The sequence below is a fragment of the Typha latifolia genome, chromosome 2 (genome assembly GCF_019914945.1).
Source record: "Typha latifolia isolate L0001 chromosome 2, TyphaL0001v2, whole genome shotgun sequence".
Classification (NCBI taxonomy): domain Eukaryota; kingdom Viridiplantae; phylum Streptophyta; class Magnoliopsida; order Poales; family Typhaceae; genus Typha; species Typha latifolia.
This window is the reverse complement of record NC_133087.1, coordinates 12,382,764-12,403,370: the sequence shown is the minus strand read 5'-3', so window position 1 is coordinate 12,403,370 and position 20,607 is coordinate 12,382,764. Positions and strand designations below refer to the sequence as shown.

The following is a 20,607-nucleotide window of genomic DNA, read 5'->3' as shown; positions in this document are numbered from 1 at the left end:
CCACTATAAAAAATGTAAGTCATACTAATAGTCACAAAATGTCATTATAGATCAACATTGACATTTTCCAAACTGCTGCTTAAAGTTGTGCCGGTGTTGTACAACGTCGGCATTTCTGTAATATTTAGTGATATATAACATATATCACTAATAGTTCCAAATAATGGCATCTACAATACTTTTAGCAGCATTTATGAATATCGATGAAAGTTTGTACCGATAGTCAACTAAAATGCCGATATATGCTGTAATATTTAGTAGCATTTTATCGATTGCTACTAAATATATAGTGACATTTCCTAAATGCCAATGTAGATGTAATTTGTGGCATTTTATCAAACGCCGATAAAAGTGACAAATAATCAGTGACATTTTTCAAAATGCTAGTAAATAATTAGCGGCAATTACGTAAATGTCGGTGAAGATATTTGGCTATACAAGTCTTAGTAATATTTACAAAAATACCAGTGAAACTAATTAATTTAATTTTATTATTTATTAAAAAAATTTAACACTATAATTGTGCTAAATTCAAATATCCTATGATAGTGTAATCAAACATAGCATTATTTTTTACTACATATTAACAAAATTATTATATATAATAAAGACAACTATATAAATAAAATACAAAATGATATCTATATTGACTTTGGAAAGGAAAATACAAAAGTGATTATTAAATATACAAATCAATAACTATCCAAAAAGATTAATATTATGCTATATTTAGAATCATTCATTTAGAGATACAATCATCAAAATCTGATCATATCAAAATAAAATAGTTTTATGACATCTTAAAATCTTTAATATGAAATATAAAATACCAAAAACATCTAAAATTTGAGATATCGCTATTGTATTTCTTTTTCATCCTAATTTGACTTGAAAAAGTGAAATAAAATTCATAGATTAAATAATAAAATTATACAATAAACCTACATTTAATATATAAAATTTAACCAAGTAAGAAGGCAAGCTATTATTTTGTAGTGATATCTCCAATTGACTTTATATTGCTATGACATCTTATTTAGGGCTCATTTTGTGCAATAGCTACTTTTATATAAATTTTTCAAAATTCTTGTTCAAGTCTTTCTCCTCCAACTAATGTTGAAGGATCTTTACTATAAACCACTCCATATGCCACCGATCGATGAGATCTTCTAATTAATATTAAAACAACTTCTTTACCACCTTATATATGATTTATATTATTAGAGTAACAAAATTTTATAGCTTAAAAAGAATAAATTTTACAACAGAATTAACAATAAATGTTTCATAAGTAAGTGTGAAAGTGTCATAGTACAAGCAGTGAAACAACTATCAAATGGATTGCAAGAACAATATAAATATTTATTGAATTAATCTAGCATTAGGTAGGAAAATTAGCAATCAAGCTAACAACATTAGATTTGGGCCAAAGATAGCAGTTTATAGATTCATTAGCCCCAGTCTGAAATTATATGTCTCCTGGGGATTGAGAATTTATAAGAAAGATCCTAATAGTTCTGCCTACTAATTTTATTGATGTAGAAAAACATCATACGTCCAATTTGTCAATTGATATACCTAAACATAAGAGTGTTATGTTCCTTAATAATGATATGTGAGCTATCTTAAATAAATTTATTAATGAAAAAGAAGTGATCATGATTAAAGGCAAAGCACAGACAATTTAAATTGCATGTCATGTCTATGTCCAACTGGACACTTATTGGACACATTTATAGATTTACCTTGTTTGATGCTTCACGATTATTTTTTATTTTCTTAGCTGAAAGTATATGTCAAAATTAAAAATTTACATATTTTAATTGAATAACAATTTGCTATATAAAGAAAATAAAATTACAAAAATATCAACATAGATAACTTATAAAACATATGTCAATTAGACAAACAATAAGCGATAAGTTATTAAAAGATATCTAAATCTACAAAATGTACAATTAAAATAGAAAAGAGTATAACTTATTAATCTTATCATATGATAAGATGAATTAGTATAGCTAGATTTTGATGAGTTATATTCTTCTACGCTTAATGCATTATGGACAACATTAGAATTACAAAAATCTTATCATTATGAAAATATGCAATAAGTGACATTCTGAAAAAAATCATAAATTATAAAGAGATAGTTGTATAATACATTCACTATCAGGTGTATCCCTTGACTCTTCGTTGGTTTGATCATTCTAAATCAATCTATTATGAAATGCAATTGTCATTATCTTCAACTTCACAAGCTCAACTTTTATATCGGCTTGCTCCTGAGTCATAACATTTAATTATTTATTTTTTTCTCATCTCAATACACGATTTTCTTCATCTATTTTCCTTTTAGCTTCTGAGACAATTCTCATGCATGTCACTACTGAAGGTTTGGATCCCCATATGTTAAAAGGGGGGGAACCTAAACCTAAACCACGAACTTGATTATATTTTTCTTTTCTAAAAACTTGGGAGTATATGTTATGTGTGATGTCATCTTCTTCATTTTCTACTCATGTCTCAAGCTTGTCAATTTGATTCTACACAAAAATATGAATAGGATAACTAAATATCAATAAATTTACCAAATTTAAGAAAAATAAGACAACTTAAAACTCACAATATTGCGAGCAGATTCTTCATCAATAGGCTTCTTATCTTTACGAATATGAGTTATTTTGAAGACCTTAGCACGACTGGGAACAACCTCAGTTTTATATCTCTGTAGCTCAATTAGATTTATGTTACCATTAAAATATAATAAAAATACTAAAGTAATTACTCGGAATTTAAAACTGTAATAATATTTAACCAAATACCTCCTCCTCACAAACTCGAGCAAAGCTTTTTATGCTTGATGTATACTTCATGTTTTAAAGGGCTCAAATTCGTTGTATTTTGCAAATAACTTTTATAAATAACTTTTGTAAAGAGAACAATTAAGGGATAGAAGAAGATTAAGAAGAAGAAGATTAAAAAGAAGAAGAAAATATATTAACAACTTCTGTAAATATAATAACAATATTTATTATCTTTTAATAACTTTTATTTTTTTATAACTTTTTATACCTAACAGAATTTATATACTTCAACATTACAATTTATATTGAAATAAACAATAATTATGCAATGTTATGTTTTTAGTTATTTAACTAATCATAATTATTTTACCACTATCTCTCATTAATCTCTTATTTTATTAATTAAAGAGCGATTATATATACTTGTATAGATAAAAAGAGAGAATAATTAAGGGATAAAGCGAGAAAAGAAGAAGAAAAAAATGAAAGAAATATATATTAATAACTTTCGGAGATATAATAACAACTTTCATGGATTTTCAATAACTTTCATTATTTTTAATTTACATAACTAATCATTATAATTTACATAGAAATAATAATTATTATGCAGACTCATGTTTTTTATTAATTAACTAATCATAATTATTTTACTATTATATCTAACTAATTTCTTACTTTATTATTTAAAATGCGATTAGATAATTTGTATAGAAAAAAGAATGATTATTGGATAGAAGAAGAAGAAGAAGCGTTGATAACAGAAAAAAGAAAAAGTAGAAGAAAAATAAGAAAACTTATTAACAATTTTAATTAATTTTTAACAATTTTTATTATTCTTTATATACATTATAGAAGTTATATATACTTTACAATTATAATTTACATATAAGCAAATACTAATAATAATAATAATAATAATACAGAGTAATTGTTTTTTATTATAACTAATAATAATTATCTTACTACTATCTCCAATTAATCTTTTAATTTATTAATTAAAAAGTGATTAGATTAACTTGTATAAAAGAAGTCAACAATTAAGAGATAAAAGAAAGAAAAAGAAAAAGAAAAAGAAGAAGAAAACATATTACAACTTTCGTTGTTTTATTATACAGTTTCTATACACTATAGAATTCATATATTTCACTGTTATAATTTATATAAAAATAAATAATAATCATTCAGAGTAATGTCTTTAGTTATTTAACTACTCCTAATTATCTTAACACAATATTTGTTTAATCTCTTATTTTATTAATTAAACAGCGATTGGATAAACTTGTATAAAAAAGAGAGAATGATTAAGAGTGAAAAGAAAAAGAAGAAGCAACAGAAAAAAAAATAGAAGAATAAGAAAAAAAAATTAATAACTTTCACAAATATAATAACATTTTTCTAATAACAAATTTCATTATTTTCTATATACATTGCAGAATTTATCTAATTCACAATTACAATTTATATACAAATAAATAATAATTATATAGAGTCATGTTTTTAGTTATGTAACTAATTATAATTATCTCACCACTATCTCTAATTAATCTCTTAATTTATTAATTAAAGAGTGATTATGCTTGTATAGAAAAAAGAGAGAACACAAATTAGAAGAAGAAGAAAAATAGAAGAAAAAAAATATTAACAATTTTCGCAAATACAATAAAAATATTTATTATTTTTCACTATTACAATTTATGTAGAAATAATTAATAATTATACAGAGTAGTATTTTTGGTTATTTAAATATTATCTCTTATTAATCTCTTTGTTTATTAATTAAATAGCAATTAAATAAACTTGTATGTAAAAAAAAGAGAGAATGATTAATGGAAAAAGAAAAAGAAGAAGAAGAAGGAACATCAGAAAAAAAAAGAGTAGAAGAAGTAGAAAAAGAAAATATATTAACAACTTTTGTAAATAAAATAATAATTTTTATTAGTTTTTAAACAATAATTTTTATTTTTTTATATATATTGCAAATTTACATACTTCACCATTTCAATTTATATAAAAACAAATAATAATATGCTTTTGGTTATTTAACTAATATCATTATTTACCACTATCTTTGATTAATTATTTAGTTTATTAATTAAAGAGTGATTAGATAGACATGTATAGAAAAAAAAATTAAGGGATAAAAGAATAAGAAAAAGAAAAAAAAATATTAACAACTTTTGTTATTTTTTGTACATACTTTTTATATGTTGTAGAATTTATATACTTAGTTAAAAATAAATAATCACCGTATAGAGTCATGTTTTTAGTTATTTAACTAATTATAAATATCTATGATTAATTTTTTACTTTATTAATTAAAGAGCAATTATAGTGATATATATAAAACAAAGATTAAGAGAAAGAAGAAGAATGAGTAGAATAAAAGAAAAAAAAAGTAGAAGAAGAATAATAATAAATAGCATTGCAGAATTTATCATATGAAGTAAAATATAAAGAAGTGTCCGTCAATATTTAATGAAGAAGGACAAAATTGAAAGGAAAAAAAAAAAGAAAGATGACTCGAGTGCAGAGAAACTGAAAATAGACCGGATTGACCGAATCAAAAACCCCACAGATATTTTATGCAAAAAAAAAAAAAAAATCGAAATGACAAAAGTTTATTCTAAAATCCTTTATTATTTGTTCCTTGAATCAGGTCCATCTGATCATGTACGACAATGTGAATATGTGTTCTGTCTCTCGTTCCATCTACGGTGTTCCCCGCTCCCTCATCATCCGGGAATCAAGAGTCGGAGTATAACCACCTACGGTGAGAATAAGAACATGTGACAAAACTCGAACCGAAGCCCAATAATTGCCGAGCATTACGTCATAAGATTGGCCTCTCTTCTTATCCACCCTCTCGTTGATTACATCTGGAAGAACTAATAGCATACAGTTGGATCCAACGGAGTTTGCCGAGGAACATTTGAATCCCTCGCGATTGATCTCCCATTGGTGAGATTTCTTGTGTCTTTCTCGTACACTTTGCATTTAGATTCTTGATTGGACAACTATGTAAGGAAATTTTCTTTTGAATTCTGGCTGTTCTTGTAATTATTCAGTGTTATCTTCCATACCCATGTTCCAGATTGACGGATTACCTTTTTCTTTTTCTTTTTCTTTTTCTTTGTCTTTATTGGAGTTAAGAGTTTTTCAGCAAAATCTTCCAGACCCATCTGTAGATCTTCGTCTGCATCGCAGTGCTATGTGATTCTTCGAAATCTTGTTATTTTTTATCATCCGTAGTTAGAAATCTCTCGTTAAATCTGTGGAAAAAGTCCATGTCTTTGATGCTCTCCATGTATTTGCCATTTTGTCAGCTGTGGCTGTAAATAATTCCTGAATCTGCTTTGATCTGAATTTTAAGAATTCTTCAGAACCCGTCTTTGGCTTTGGTCAACTTTGGAGGAAGAAGAAATGTTTGGTGGTGGTTTTCTCTCCATGGATTCAAACGTAGCAGACAGAAATGGCAATTGGCTTTCGGCAGTTGTGCCTCTCATGAAGCTCTTGTGCCTCACAGTAATTGGCCTCATACTTGCCCATCCGAAGACCCAGATCGTACCACGAGCCACTTTCAAGCTTCTGAGCAAGCTTGTCTTTGCCCTCTTCCTCCCTTGCCTCATCTTTGTCCACCTAGGCGAATCGGTTACATTGGACAGTGTTATGCTCTGGTGGTTCGTGCCCGTCAACGTGCTCATCAGCACGGCCATCGGCTGCGCTCTTGGCTACATCGTGGCCCTTGTCTGCCGGCCCCCTCCACAGTTCTTTCGGTTCACAGTGATCATGACAGGATTTGGCAATACTGGTAACCTCCCTATTGCTATAATTGGATCTGTTTGTCATAGCTCAGACCACCCATTTGGGCCCGATTGCCATAGGACGGGCATTGCCTATGTCTCATTTGCGCAGTGGGTTGCTGTGATCCTTGTTTACACATTTGTGTACCACATGATGGAACCGCCGATGCAATACTATGAAATAGTTGCGGAGGGTAACGAGATAGAAGAAGAACCCATCAGCAGTAACATTAGTAGACCTTTGCTTCATGAAGCTGAATGGCCAGGCATGGTTGACAAAGGAACTGAACACTCAAAGACGCCATTTATTGCTAGAGTCTTCATGAGTATCTCAGGTTCATCGCAGAGTACATTCCCTGATCTCGATCTGACTGAAGAAGGAGCTGGGGGTGCCGGACCTAGCAGTCCAAAATCTATTAGATGCTTGGCAGAGCCAAGAGTTGTCAGAAGGATTAGAGTCGTAGCCGAAGAGACTCCAATTCAACACATTATGCAGCCACCAACAATTGCCTCTTTGTTGGCATTGATAGTTGGGATGGTACCCCTGTTTAGAGGTTTTGTTTTCGGGACTGATGCGCCGCTCTCCTTTTTCACAGACAGTTTGGAGATCCTTGCAGGAGCTGTAGTTCCCTCAGTGATGCTAATTCTTGGAGGAATGTTAGCAGAAGGTCCTAATGATTCATCCCTTGGTATCAGAACAACTATTGGGATCACCGTAGCGAGGCTATTGGTGCTTCCTTTTGTCGGAATTGGCATCGTGGCACTGGCAGGCAAATTAAATCTTCTGATTGCAGGAGATCAGATGTATACCTTTGTGCTTTTGCTGCAGTACACAACTCCAACTGCTATCTTATTGGGAGCTATCGCTAGCCTGAGGGGTTACTCTGTCAAAGAAGCATCTGCACTCTTGTTCTGGCAGCATATATGTGCCGTCATATCTCTCTCTGTTTATATTGTCATTTACTTCAAATTGCTTTCTTATATTTGAGGTTGAGCACTTGAACTATTTAGTCTCTGGAGCACATGTTGTCATGGCTTCGGTTAGTAAATGGATTTTTCCTTGTCTGCCATTGTTCCTGAATGATTTTGTTATTGAAATATGCTAATTTATGTACATATCATATATTTTTAAATGGTGAACTGGCACAACGATGATGATTCTCCTAAGCCAACATTTGTGTTTTCTTCCTTTTTTTTTTCTTTTTCTTTTTTATCGTTCAAGTTTACCAAAGTATTATGTAGCTTAATCCATGTTTTGTGTACTAAGTGGCTCTCTGAAATATCATCATCAGTCAATTTCAGCCTTTAATCCACTTCTCTGCTTTATGTTTAAATTCTGAACGTTAATTTTTATCCCCTGCTATAAGATTGTATTTGTTTGAAATTTCTGAAAGAGGTACATTTATTCTATGGGGGTCTTTTTTCGAATAATCTTGAATCCTGCTTGGAATCATTTCATCTCTTGTTAACTCACATCTCTGCTTTGCTTTTCAAATTTGATTGCATTTGTTAGATTTTGAGCAAAATATTATATCTTCTATTTTCTTTCATTGCCCATTTTAACTGATATTATGTCCACCATTGTTCTTTCTCAATCATATGTTAAACAGGAGTCATGCTTACAATGATATCACTAACCTATTCAGACCTAAATTTACATGTTTTAAGCTTTTCAACTTTAGCTTGACAGAAGTACTTTTGCCTAAATATGCACAAGAAGTTAGTGTTGATAGATGCCATATATCTTGGAATATTCACCAGAAACATGATATGGATATTCCTCCTAATCATGGGTAGAATAATTATCATAGATTCCTACTGAGTTACTGCAAGTTTCATATACAGGTTATCTCAAATTAAAACAGTTAAGCAACCAACTTTTCTGAAACAGGAAGGTACTAAAATTTTATGCAGTTTCCCTTCAATTATTCTTTCTTATTCCTGTTTTTCTCTATCGTCCTTGCATTTTATGGATTTGAAATGGTCTATGTTGGTCCTTTCTGTTTACTTCTGTCAAAATCAATGTGAAGCTGGTAAGTAAATGGTAAATGTTAATGAAATATTGAAGTCCAGGTTTGCTACTATGGAGGTAAGGATCTTCAAATTTGATGGACCCTTTTGTTATCTCTTCTGAGAAAAGTTTATCTTTGGTGCCATGGAAATTAGAGCTTGTAAACATCCATTTTGGCTTGGTTTTGAAGGTCTTTCTGACTTGCTTTACTTATCCACTGAACAGCAAAATTCTAAAATGAAATATTGTCGTATTGAGATTGTCAAGCAAGTGATGGTTGATACATACAAAAGTGGCCTAGATGTAACATTAACCACTGTTTAGATGGTAAGTTGCCAACAACTGGTGAAATGTAATCAAAATCATTATCTTCATATGCTAGTAATGATCTTTTAATTAGGAAATTGCTATTTTTTTAAAGAAAGTTCGTAGACTGATCAGATCATTCATTTCAATATATTAGTTACAACTTGATACAAAAGATAATAAGGGGAAATAGGACAAGAGCCTTAGAAGCAAGTCTCACAGTTGGTTGTAGTACAGTAAAAATAAAGGAGGTAGAGCAATGCTCTAATAGCAAGCCTCTCGCTTGGCCAGCAGACAGCATTACAGGTAGAACAGCATGAGTCTTGAGAAGCTTACTCAACTAAGGAGCAAGCTTCGACTGGAATACAGGCATGCTAGTGATGAAGTCCGGTGAATTTAACAAAATACTTGAGAACCCCATTTGAATAACCTTGTGAATGTAAGAACACCGTTAGCAAACAAGGAGGAGAGAAAGAAAACAATGAGGGAAGAGCAAGGATCTGCTGCCTATTACATCCCATTGCATCACACAGATTTAATTCAAAAAAATAGATGGCCTAAAATAGGAAGAAAGAGGGCAGATACTAGCTTCGACGAGGGTGAAAGCTAGGTGAGGTGAGTCCGAACGTAGCGACGGAGGGCGAGGCCTAGTAACGAGGTTGAGGCCGGGTCAAGGCGATGGCATGGCGACGGAGGCCGAGGCTACACAAGGTGAGGCGATGGAGGCTGGGGCGAGGCGCAACGACGGAGATAGCAAGGAACAAATGGGTAGAGAGCGGGGCCGGTTAGATCTGCAATCTTCAGCTCCGACTATGGTGACACAGAGGTCGAGGAGGGGATCAGGCGGGTACCACGGTGCTCAAACAATAGCGACGGTCAGCAGTAACGCGAATGAGGATGGGTGGTAGCAGGAGAGAAAAGAGAACTAAAGAGGAAGAGGAAGGAGTCGATGGAGGAAGAGAGAGGGGGAAGAAGAGAGAAAGGGAGGAGAGGACCCACTATGGGGAGAAAAGGAAGCAAGTCGCCGGAGGCGGTGGGAAGAAAAGAAAAATTGATTGATGAAAAATTGTTTCTTCTATTTCTTATGAAAATGGAGTTATGAAAAATTTAAAAAAGGTTTTGGAAAAGAAAGTTGAAGAACTATCTTCAAATATAGAAATTTCTTCTTCAAAAGATTTCAAGCGTGATAATAAATTTTTGAAAAGAAAATTGAAGATTTAACTTCCACACTTTCCAAGTTTGTGCAAGAAAAAGAAAATTTAAATATTTTACTTGGAAAACAAAGATACCCTCTTCATAAAATTGGCATTGGTTATGATTATTTTTGAAATCAAAAGTTTTATAAAAGCTTTTTTTTTTGTTAAAACAACATCTTCAAACTATTATGATACTATTTGTCATTAGTATATGAATAATAGTCATATGTCTTATTCATGTCCTATTAAAAGTAATAGTTATGTTGGAACTAAAAAAGTTTTGGTTCCTAAGAACCTTACTTATTTTGGAACCAAAATGGTTTAGATTCAAAAAAAACTTGTGTAACTAATTTTTTTTTATAGTTAACCTATTTGGACCCAAAATAGATTGGGTACCAAATTTCAATGAGTATTCTTAATTTTTGTTGGTATGTTTAAAATCCAAAGACATGGAGGATAAATGGTTCTTAGATAATGCATGCTCATGACATATGACATATGACCGGAGATTAATCAAAGTTTGTAACATTAGCACCTATAGATGGAGAGCATGTCATATTTGAAAATAATAGTAAAGGAAAATTTATTGGTATTGATAATATCGATAAAATTCCTTCTCTTATCATTAATAATGTTTTACTTGTTGAAGGATTGAAACATAATCTTTTGACTATTAGTCAATTATGTGATAAATAAAATATAAATGAAATATAATTATATAATGAACACAATCTCATTATAAGGTAGAAAAAACGATGTTGTATATAGACATGAAAATGCTTACATTTTTTATTTTAAAGATGTTTCTTCTTTTAATGTTCGGCTATAAATGATAATGGTTTCTCATGGCATAGAAGACTTGTTCATGCTAGTATGAATTTGATTTCAAAACTTTCAAAATTAGAGTTAGTTATTGGTCTTCCTAAATTTAAATTTGAAAAGTATAAATTTTGTGATGCATGTCAAAAAGAAGAACAAATAAGATCATCTTTCAAAGCTAAAAATATTGTTTCCACTTCAAGACATTTATAATTATTACATATGAATTTATTTGGTCCCACAATGACTCTTAGCATCGGTGGGAAATGATATGGGTTTGTTATTGTTGATTATTTTTCTAAATTTGCTTGTGTTCTTTTTCTTGCTCATAAAGATGAAGCTATCAATACTTCTACAAGCTTTGTAGAAAAATTCAAAATGAAAAAGACTTTCTCATTTCTAATATTAAAAGTGATCATGGTAGAGAATTTGAAAACAAGAATTTTAAAAGTTTTTGTAACGAACATGGAATAAACAATAACTTCTCAGATCTTAGAACTCCTCAACAAAATAGTGTAGTTGAGAGAAAAAATAGGACTATTGAAAAAATGGCTAGAATCATGCCTTGTGAAAATTATTTACCAAAATATTTTTGGGCCAAAGAAAATTCCTTATAAGCTTTGGAAAGGAAGAAAACTAAATATTTGCAATTTTCATGCTTTTAGTTGTAAATGTTATTGTTTAAACAACAATAAAGATATTTTGGGTAAATTTGATGCCAAATTGAATAAAGCTATTTTTTTGGATATTCCACATCTAGTAAGTTATATAAAGTATTCAATAAAAGAACATTTGTAGTGAAGAATTTATACATGTTGTATTTGATGAATCTAACAATATTTTTTTCAACAATATCGCAATTAATGATGATGTTATGGATAGTGAGCAAAGTTTAGAGAAAGTAATCATTCAAGATTAAAAAAAGAAGAAGAGCTACATGTGAAAATTTACAAGAAGAAAGCTCAAATATTAATCAAAGAGATAAAGACACTAAAAATGATGCTCAAATCTTACCAAAAGAATGGAAGTATCTTCGTAATCATCCAAAAGATCTAATCATTGGTAATCTATCAGAAGGTATAAAAACTCGTTTTTCACTTCGTAGTATTTATAATAATCTTGCTATTCTCTCTCAAATAGAGCTAAAATATTTTAAAGAAGCCAAAGTTGATAAAAATTAGATTTTAGCTATATAAGAAGAGCTTAATCAATTTAAGAGAAATCAAGTTTGGATTTTAGTACATAGACAAATAATCATTTTGTAATTGGTGCTAAATAGATTTTTTGAAATAAAGTAGATGAATTCGGTGTTGTAATTAGAAATAAAGCTAGATTAATAACCCAAGATTTTAATCAAGAAGAAGGCATTGATTGTGATGAAAGCGTTTGCTCCGGTAACTAGACTTAAAGCAATTAGAATGTTATTTGCATTTGCATATTTTAAAGATTTTAAATTATATCAAATGGATGTTAAGTGTTTTTCTAAATGGTTATATTTCATATAAAGTTTATGTAGAATAACCTCTCAGTTTTCAAAATCATGAATTTTTAAAACATATTTTTAGACTTACAAAAGCTTTGTATGGTTTAAAATTGGTACTTAGAGCATGGTATGAAAGATTAAGTAAATTTCTTATTGATAATAGTTTTACAAGAGAAAAATTAGATACTATTTTCTTTATAAAATTAAAGGGTTAAATATATTTTATCCTCTCATACTTATGCCCAAAATCACTTTATCCCTCCTGTATTTAAAATTTTTCAAACCAGTCTCTATACTTATTATTAAAGTGAGACTATTAGTTTTTCTGTTAAATTTAACCAAGTACCATAGCTATTGTGGTAATTTTGCTGTATTATATTAAAATCTGCATGTCTTCTCTAACAAACACAATGGTGGTATTTTGACGTCATTTAGTTAAGTTTAACAAAAAAGTTAACGGTTTCACTTTAGTTATAAGTATATTGACTAGTTTGAAACTTTTCTACAGTATAAGGAGAAAAGTAATTTTGAGCATAAGTTCAGGAAATAAAATGCATTTAACCCTAAAAGATCATAGAATGCTTATTAATCAATATATGTTGAAGATATTATAATTGGTGTTACTAATGAAAGTTTGTATAAATAATTTGCTAAGTGTATGCAAGGTGAATTTGATATAAGGATGATGGGAGAGCAAAATTATTTTCTTAGTTTACAAATCAAGCAATTAAAAGATGCTATTTTCATAAATCAATCCAAATATACCAAGGATTTACTTAAAAGGTTTGAGATGAAAATTACAAAATCAATTGAAACTCCAATGAGTTCATTAACAAAGCTAGATAAAAATAAAAATGGTAAGTTAGTAGATGAAAAGAAGTATTGAGGTATTGCTGGCTTTTGAATATACTTAACAGCTAGTAGGCCGGATATCATATTTAATGTTTATATGTGTATTAGATTTTAATCATGTCTAGAAGAATCTCATATAGTAGTCATTAAATATATTTTTCGATATTTATTGGGCACTCAAAATTTATAATTATGGTATTCTAAGAATGTTCATTTTGATCTTATTGGTTTTTCCAATGCGGATTTTGTCAATTGTAAAGTTGATTGAAAAAGTACTAGCGACTCTTGTTAATTTCTTGGACATTCTATTGTATCTTGGTTTAATAAAAAATAAAATTTTGTAGCTTTGTCTACCGCCGAAGTCAGAATATGTTGCGGTTAGTAGTTGTTGTGCTAAAATTTTATGGATGAAACAATAAATAGAAGATTTTAGATTTTATTTTCTCATATTCCTATTAAGTGTGATAATACAAGTGTAATCAATCTGACTAAATATCCTATTCAAGAATCTAGAACTAAGCATATTGAAATTACTCAATTAGACATTATTTTATAAGAGATCATGTTCAAAAATGTGATATTAAACTTGAATTGGTTAGCAGTGATCATCAATTAGCGGATATTTTTATAAAACCTCTTAGTGAAGATAGATTTTGCTATATTAGAAGAAAACTTGTTATGTCTAATCATTTTAAAAAATAATTTATAAAATATCTACACGTGCATGGCGCGTGCGCCAATTTTTTTAAATTTATTTTATGAGTGTTATAAGAAGGTTCACTCGCCTAACATTGTTTCCTAGATAACTAACTATATCCGCGCCACAAGATCATTCTCACACGATATGAAATCTACCTTATTAATAAAATAATAAAAAGCATAAGAACAAGTTATATACCACTAATTACTAAAAATAATTATAGTAACAACCACCCCAACACACACTAAGATTGGCCCTAAACCCTAAAGCATAAGCCTAAAAAGTCTCTTGGGCTAGGCTCTAGTCGTAGCCTAACTCACCAACAACTTGGGCTGGGCCGTAACCTAAACCAACCAACCATGGGCTGGGCTGCACCTAACCCAACTCAACTCCTGCTAGGCTAACAACAGCCAAACCTACCCATCATGGGCTGGGCTACACCCTAGTCACGGGCAGTTGAGGCTGGTACACTGATCGGCACCCCACTAGCTGGTGAAGGCACCCATGGTGTTGACCTAACCAGCGGAGCCGAGAGCTCGTCTCAATAGAGTAGAAATGCTTGACGACAAAAGGGAAGCTGTCAATAATCTTAGCCATCGATGGCCCTAGCCGAACCCACTAATGCCCTCCCTTTGGTCAGCAGAGGCCAACTAAGGAGGAAACCTACTACTAGAGGCGGCCTATTATGAGAATGCCTTTCACCAAGTTTGGTGGCCAAGGTGAGAGGCTGCTTGACGACTATGACTAAATAGGTTTCAAAGAATGACACTAGAAGATTTATCTCACAAAGACACAAGTTTCCAAACGGTTGAGGAAAGGCAACGTCGGTGGAGATGGTTAGAAAAATGCCAACAAGCCAGCAAGGAGAGGCCACTAAGTGTAGCTTCAATCGAGGGGAGAAATGACCCAAAGAGGGTATCGCCGACATGGGGATGATGATGGGGTATTGCTGTGTTGGCACAGGGAGGCACGAGGTCGCCGACTGGCTAATTTTCCAATGGGACTAAAAGGAGGAAAGAAAGGGGAGAAGAGGCTATCAACGTGTAACTAAAATTAAATTGAAAAAGAGGTAGAAGACTCATTGATGATTTGAACCACAAGATCAATGGGCTCCGACGGCGATCCAACTCGATGGGAAGAAGGGAAAAATGGCGGCTATGGGGTGAGGGAGAAAAGAAAGGAGAGAAAAAAAGAGGAAGGGGAAGAAAAAGGGAAATTGCGCATGTGCCTAGCACATGACAGATTCAACGCACATGATAGATTCAGTGCACATGGTCTCATTGTGAAGCCTACATATAGCACATCTATCTTTTGGTCTTGTATGATGCAGTAGACGTAAGCCTATTTTGAAATTCTGTTCCAAAAAACTTTCTACAAAAAATAATACACTTTTGGCGCAATGGGAAGATGCTATAATATATTCCACCCCACCTAGCTTTGGTTCTGGGGTTTGTAGAGAAAATGGTAAATTGACTTTGTCCTAGCCTCATCCCTAGCATAACTTAACCAAATCTAGCAATCACTTAGGCCGGAGCTATCCAAAGGGATATACTCAATCTAGAATGCTAGATCACTAGCAAAGCACTACATCAATTTTTGTTGGTCCCAAACACTATTCCGGATCAAGCCTTTCACCTTGTTAATCCACCTCTACAAAACTTGGTGCAAGAAAAAAACTTAGGTGGGGGTCCTAGAGAAATAAAGGTGACCCAAGCCTCCTCTAGAACTGATGTGTCTTCTCTATTTCCTAAAAGAGCCTGCTTTGTTGTTGGAAGGTTTTTTCGAATATCAATGCCACCTTCCGGCTTGGTCCTTATAGCTGTTTCTTAACTTATCAAGTGTAGTCTTGTACGACCATTACTATTTTCTCAAAGAAAATTTCTTGCAATCCTTTTAATGGCATTCAAAACTATATCTCGAATATATGTCGAGCCAATCCAATACTACGATATAGTCATGAGTGTTGCCTCGACTAAAATTATTCTCCTTACAAGTGAGAGGGTGCTTCGCTACTAACTATGAAGTTTTTGTCTCACTCTATCAATCAAATCTTGGTGGCCATGGACTAAAATACAATGTCCCGAGTGTTAGGTTTTTAATTGTTGGCAATTGTGTACAAAATATTCTAAGCGTATTTTTACATGTATATGAGCTTTACTCAAGTCTAGAATATCTCTAGTGTGAAGAATTGCAAGATCATTGGAGAAAAGCCGTCGCGTTCACACCGCGTTCACAAACGCGTTCGAACGCGAAATCTGCGTTCACACAGACAGAGAGCCGCGTTCACAAACGCGTTCGAACGCGGGCACTGCGTTCACACAGACCGAGAGCCGTGTTCACAAACACGTTCGAACGCGGGCACTGCGTTCACACAGACCGAGAGCAGCGTTCACAAACGCGTTTGAATGCGGGTACTGCGTTCACACAGACCGAGAGCAGCGTTCACAAACGCGTTCGAACGCAACCTGAAGAATTCAAGCTATTGCGTTCGAACGCACTTGGGCCCGTTCGAATGCACCTGAGATCAAGTCAGGCCGTTCGAACGCACACGGGCCGCGTTCGAACGCACCTATGAAGTTTGCAATTTATTGGATTTTCGTGAGTACGAATATAACTTGGATTTGGCTCTATCTTGGAGATGATATATAAGGATAGTGTTGCCCTAACTTGAGGGTGTTGAAGAAGATTATTCAAGGAGACTTTTTGGAGGCTACATTGGTTCTTCAACTCACAAGGCTCTTCTCATCTACAAATCTTAATCTTTCGTCTTAAGGGCTATTGAGACGAAAGATCAATCTCGAGGATTACTGAGATTGGACTTCAATCACGAGAAGTAGTGAATCGTGGGTTCTAGCGAGCAAGACTGAGAGGAACAAAGTCGTTTGGATCGACAGGTTGTTTTGTGAGTCAGTCTTGTAACTGCTACTATTCTAGTGATTGGTTTTGATCCGAGTTTGGATCAGTGATTTTTTCCCGTTTGGGTTTTTCCACGTTAAAATCTTGGCGTACATCTCTGTTTTCGTTTTTAATATTTCGTCCAATGTTTACTTAAGCAAACGAAAAATATCATTGCCTAGTGTTTAGATACATACGTGTGTCTAGGGGTTTTTTCAATTGGTATCAGAGCGGGTTCTCTCACTCTTTGAGAGAGATCAGATAGACATGGATTTTCATAGAGATGGACCCTCATCTATTAGACCTCCTATTCTAAATGGATTAAATTATGGATATTGGAAAGCTAGGATGAGAGCTTATTTGAAGTCTATAGATGAGCGTGTATGGATGGCCATTGTGAACAGTTGGAGTCCACCAATGTACATGGTGAATGATAAGTTTGTTGAGAAACCGATTGAGTCATGGGATAAGACAGATTATGAAAAAGTTGGCTGGAATAGCAAAGCAATAAATGCAATTTTTAGTTGTGTTTCCTCGAAAGAATTTAGAAGAATTTCTACTTGTGAAATAGCAAAATAAGCCTGGACGATCTTAGAAACAACTCATAAAGGAACTATGGCTGTAAAACTTTCAAAACTTCAGAGGTTGACTACTAGTTTTGAAACCCTACGTATGGAGGAGAATGAGACATTTAATGAGTTCTATGCAAAGCTGAGTGATATAGTCAACTCCAGTTTCAACCTAGGAGAGAAAATTCCTGAAAACAGAATTGTCCGTAAGATTCTTAGGTCTCTTCCAGAAAAGTTTCAGGCGAAAGTTACAGCTATTGAGGAAAGTAAGGACATCGACTCTATGAAAGTTGAACAATTGGTAGGAAATCTTCAAACATTTGAGTCCAGTCATTCAAAACCGAGGAAGTCCAAAGGGATGGCTCTATCCATTGTTGAACAAAATTTAGAGGAGTCTGATGATGAAGGTGATTTAGATGTCGAGATGTTGGCTATGTTTGTCAAAAAGTTCAATAAATTCTTTCGGAAGCCAAACAAGTTGAATGTTGAAAAATTTGAAAAAAACAAAGCTTTTGTGAAAAAGAAGAATACTGTGAGTTCGAATACAGGTGCTAGCAACAACAATGTCAAACAAAAAAATAAGAATTCTGAGAATAAAGTTCAATGTTTTGAATGTTCTGGTTTTGGACACATCGCACAAGAATGCCCTAATCGTCTTAAGAGAAATGGTAAAGCTATGAAAGTTATTTGGGATGATTCAGATGAATCTAATGATGATTCTGAAAAAGACGAAGAAAACTTTGTAGCCTTTGCCTCTTCTCTGCTTAATACTGACTCTATTGTTGATTATGATAGTACAGATGATTTTGATATGCTACCAGCTGAGGAAGATGAATCTGAAATTCAAAAGGCATATAATAACTTGTACCTGGAGTTATTTAAACTCAAGAAAAGCAATCTTAGACTAGTTCAACGACTCAAGGTAATTGAACCAGAAAGAATTCAATTTGAGGAGAAGTACAAATTGGAGCTTTAACGTGTCAAAAACCTTTCTGAACAACTTGACAATGCAAAAAATAAAATGAAGGCTAATGAAATTGAACTAGAGCGATTGCATAAATAAGTTACATTTCTAAAAGAGAAGAACAAACTGGACGAGATACTAAAAGCTCAGATCTCTGGAAAAGACAGGTATGGTGTTGGATACACTGGTAATTCAAATAATAATAAAACTGTTTTTGTTTCTGCAGGTATACAAAAGGAAGAATACCTGAAGCCATCAACCGCATTTACAAAGAAATCCTGGATGAATACTTCTAAACTGAAGTTGAATCTACAAACTAGTGAAACTTCGACGGTACCAAAGGTAAACTCTAGTCACACTCCTCGATAAAAGGTGAGTAGAAAAAGGTTTGCTCCGACATGCTATCATTGCGGCATTCTAGGGCATATTCGACCTCATTGCAAATTTTTGCAAAAACCTAGAAATGCTTTCATTTATGGGATGAAAACAAAAGCCATATGGGTCAAGAAAAGTGATTTAAGATGTTATGTTGTGCATACAAATTTTGAAAGCTTTAAATTCTGATTTGTGGTATTTAGACAGTGGCTGTTCAAGACATATGTCGGGTGACAAGTTGTTATTTTCTAATCTTGAAAAACATGAAGGGGGAGTTGTGACATTCGGAGATAGTAATTCATCAAAGGTAATAGGTAAAGGAAAGGTAAGTATTCCAGGGATTCCTAGTCTCGAAAATGTTCTGTATGTTAAGGGCTTGAAAGCAAATCTACTGAGCATCACTCAATTTTGTGATGAAGATTATGATGTAAAATTCTCCAAAAATGATTGTACTATTCTAGATCATGATGGTAATGTTGTATGTTATGGATCTAGAACATCTGATAATTGCTATATTATTGGAACTTCACATAAACTGAAATGTAATAGTGCCTCTTTCGACATTGCAGATCTCTGGCATCAACGTCTTGGACATGTGAATCACAAGGAATTATTTACTCTGTCCAAACAAGAAGTGGTAAGAGAAATACCTAAGATGAAAAAATGTCAAAAAGAGTGTGCGGTTCGTGTCAAATTCAGCTACCACCAACCGTGTGCTTCAATTAGTTCACATGGACTTGATGGGTCCAACAAAAACTGAAAGTCTTGGAGGTAAACGCTATATATTCTTAATGGTCGATGATTACTTTAGATATACATGAGTTGCCTTTCTACGTGAGAAGTCTGAAACTTTTGAAGTTTTTAAATCACTATACTTAAAATTGCAGAATAAAAAATCTACAACCCTAGTTAGGATTTGTTCTGATCATGGTAGAGAATTTGAAAATGAAAATTTTTCTGTATTTTGTGATTCTCTTGGTATTCAACATGAGTTTTCAGCTCCTATAACTCCACAACAGAACGGGATTGTTGAAAGAAAATATTTTGTGATCATGGTATTCAACATAGTTTTTAAATCACTATGCTTAGGTTTTTAATTGTTGGCAATTGTGTACAAAATATTCTAAGTGTATTTTTTCATGTATATGAGCTTTACTCAAGTCTAGAATATCTCTAGTGTGAAGAATTGCAAGATCATTGGAGAAAAGCCGTCGCGTTCACACCGCGTTCACAAACGCGTTCGAACGCGGGCTCTACGTTCACACAGACCGAGAGCAGCGTTCACAAATGCGTTCGAATGCGGGTACTACGTTCACACAGACCGAGAGCAGCGTTCACAAACGCGTTCGAACGCAACCTGAAGAATTCAAGCTATTGCGTTCGAACGCACCTGAGATCAAGTCAGGCCGTTCGAACGCACACGGGCCGCGTTCGAACGCACCTATGAAGTTTGCAATTTATTGGATTTTCGTGAGTACGAATATAACTTGGATTTGGCTCTATCTTGGAGATGATATATAAGGATAGTGTTGCCCTAACTTGAGGGTGTTGAAGAAGATTATTCAAGGAGACTTTTTGGAGGCTACATTGGTTCTTCAACTCACAAGGCTCTTCTCATCTACAAATCTTAATCTTTCGTCTTAAGGGCTATCGAGACGAAAGATCAATCTCGAGGATTACTGAGATTGGACTTCAATCACGAGAAGTAGTGAATCGTGGGTTCTAGCGAGCAAGACTGAGAGGAACAAAGTTGTTTGGATCGACGGGTTGTTTTGTGAGTCAGTCTTGTAACTGGTACTATTCTAGTGATTGGTTTTGATCTTTTTTTCC

The 20,607-nt window shown here is 32.9% G+C and overlaps 1 protein-coding gene across 3 annotated transcripts; it reads left to right on the top strand.

Moving 5' to 3' along the window:
* Nucleotides 1–5,487: 5,487 nt before the first annotated feature.
* Nucleotides 5,488–7,774, top strand: LOC140782715 (protein PIN-LIKES 2-like). 3 transcript variants are annotated; one of them, XM_073129439.1, is made up of 2 exons: nucleotides 5,488–5,765; nucleotides 6,188–7,774. In XM_073129439.1, the coding sequence occupies exon 2, from the start codon at nucleotides 6,228–6,230 to the stop codon at nucleotides 7,593–7,595; it is 1,368 nt and encodes a 455-aa protein (XP_072985540.1). In that variant the 5' UTR covers nucleotides 5,488–5,765; nucleotides 6,188–6,227; the 3' UTR covers nucleotides 7,596–7,774. The 3 variants fall into 3 exon arrangements, with proteins under 3 accessions (XP_072985540.1, XP_072985541.1, XP_072985539.1); XM_073129440.1 differs by having other exon boundaries at nucleotides 5,628–5,765; nucleotides 6,178–7,774; XM_073129438.1 differs by having other exon boundaries at nucleotides 5,673–5,765; nucleotides 6,131–7,774.
* Nucleotides 7,775–20,607: the final 12,833 nt, after the last annotated feature.

Coding starts and splice junctions, on each gene's coding strand:
- LOC140782715 (XM_073129439.1), top strand. CDS start 6,228: ATGTTTGGTGGTGGTTTTCTCTCCATGGATTCAAACGTAGCAGACAGA.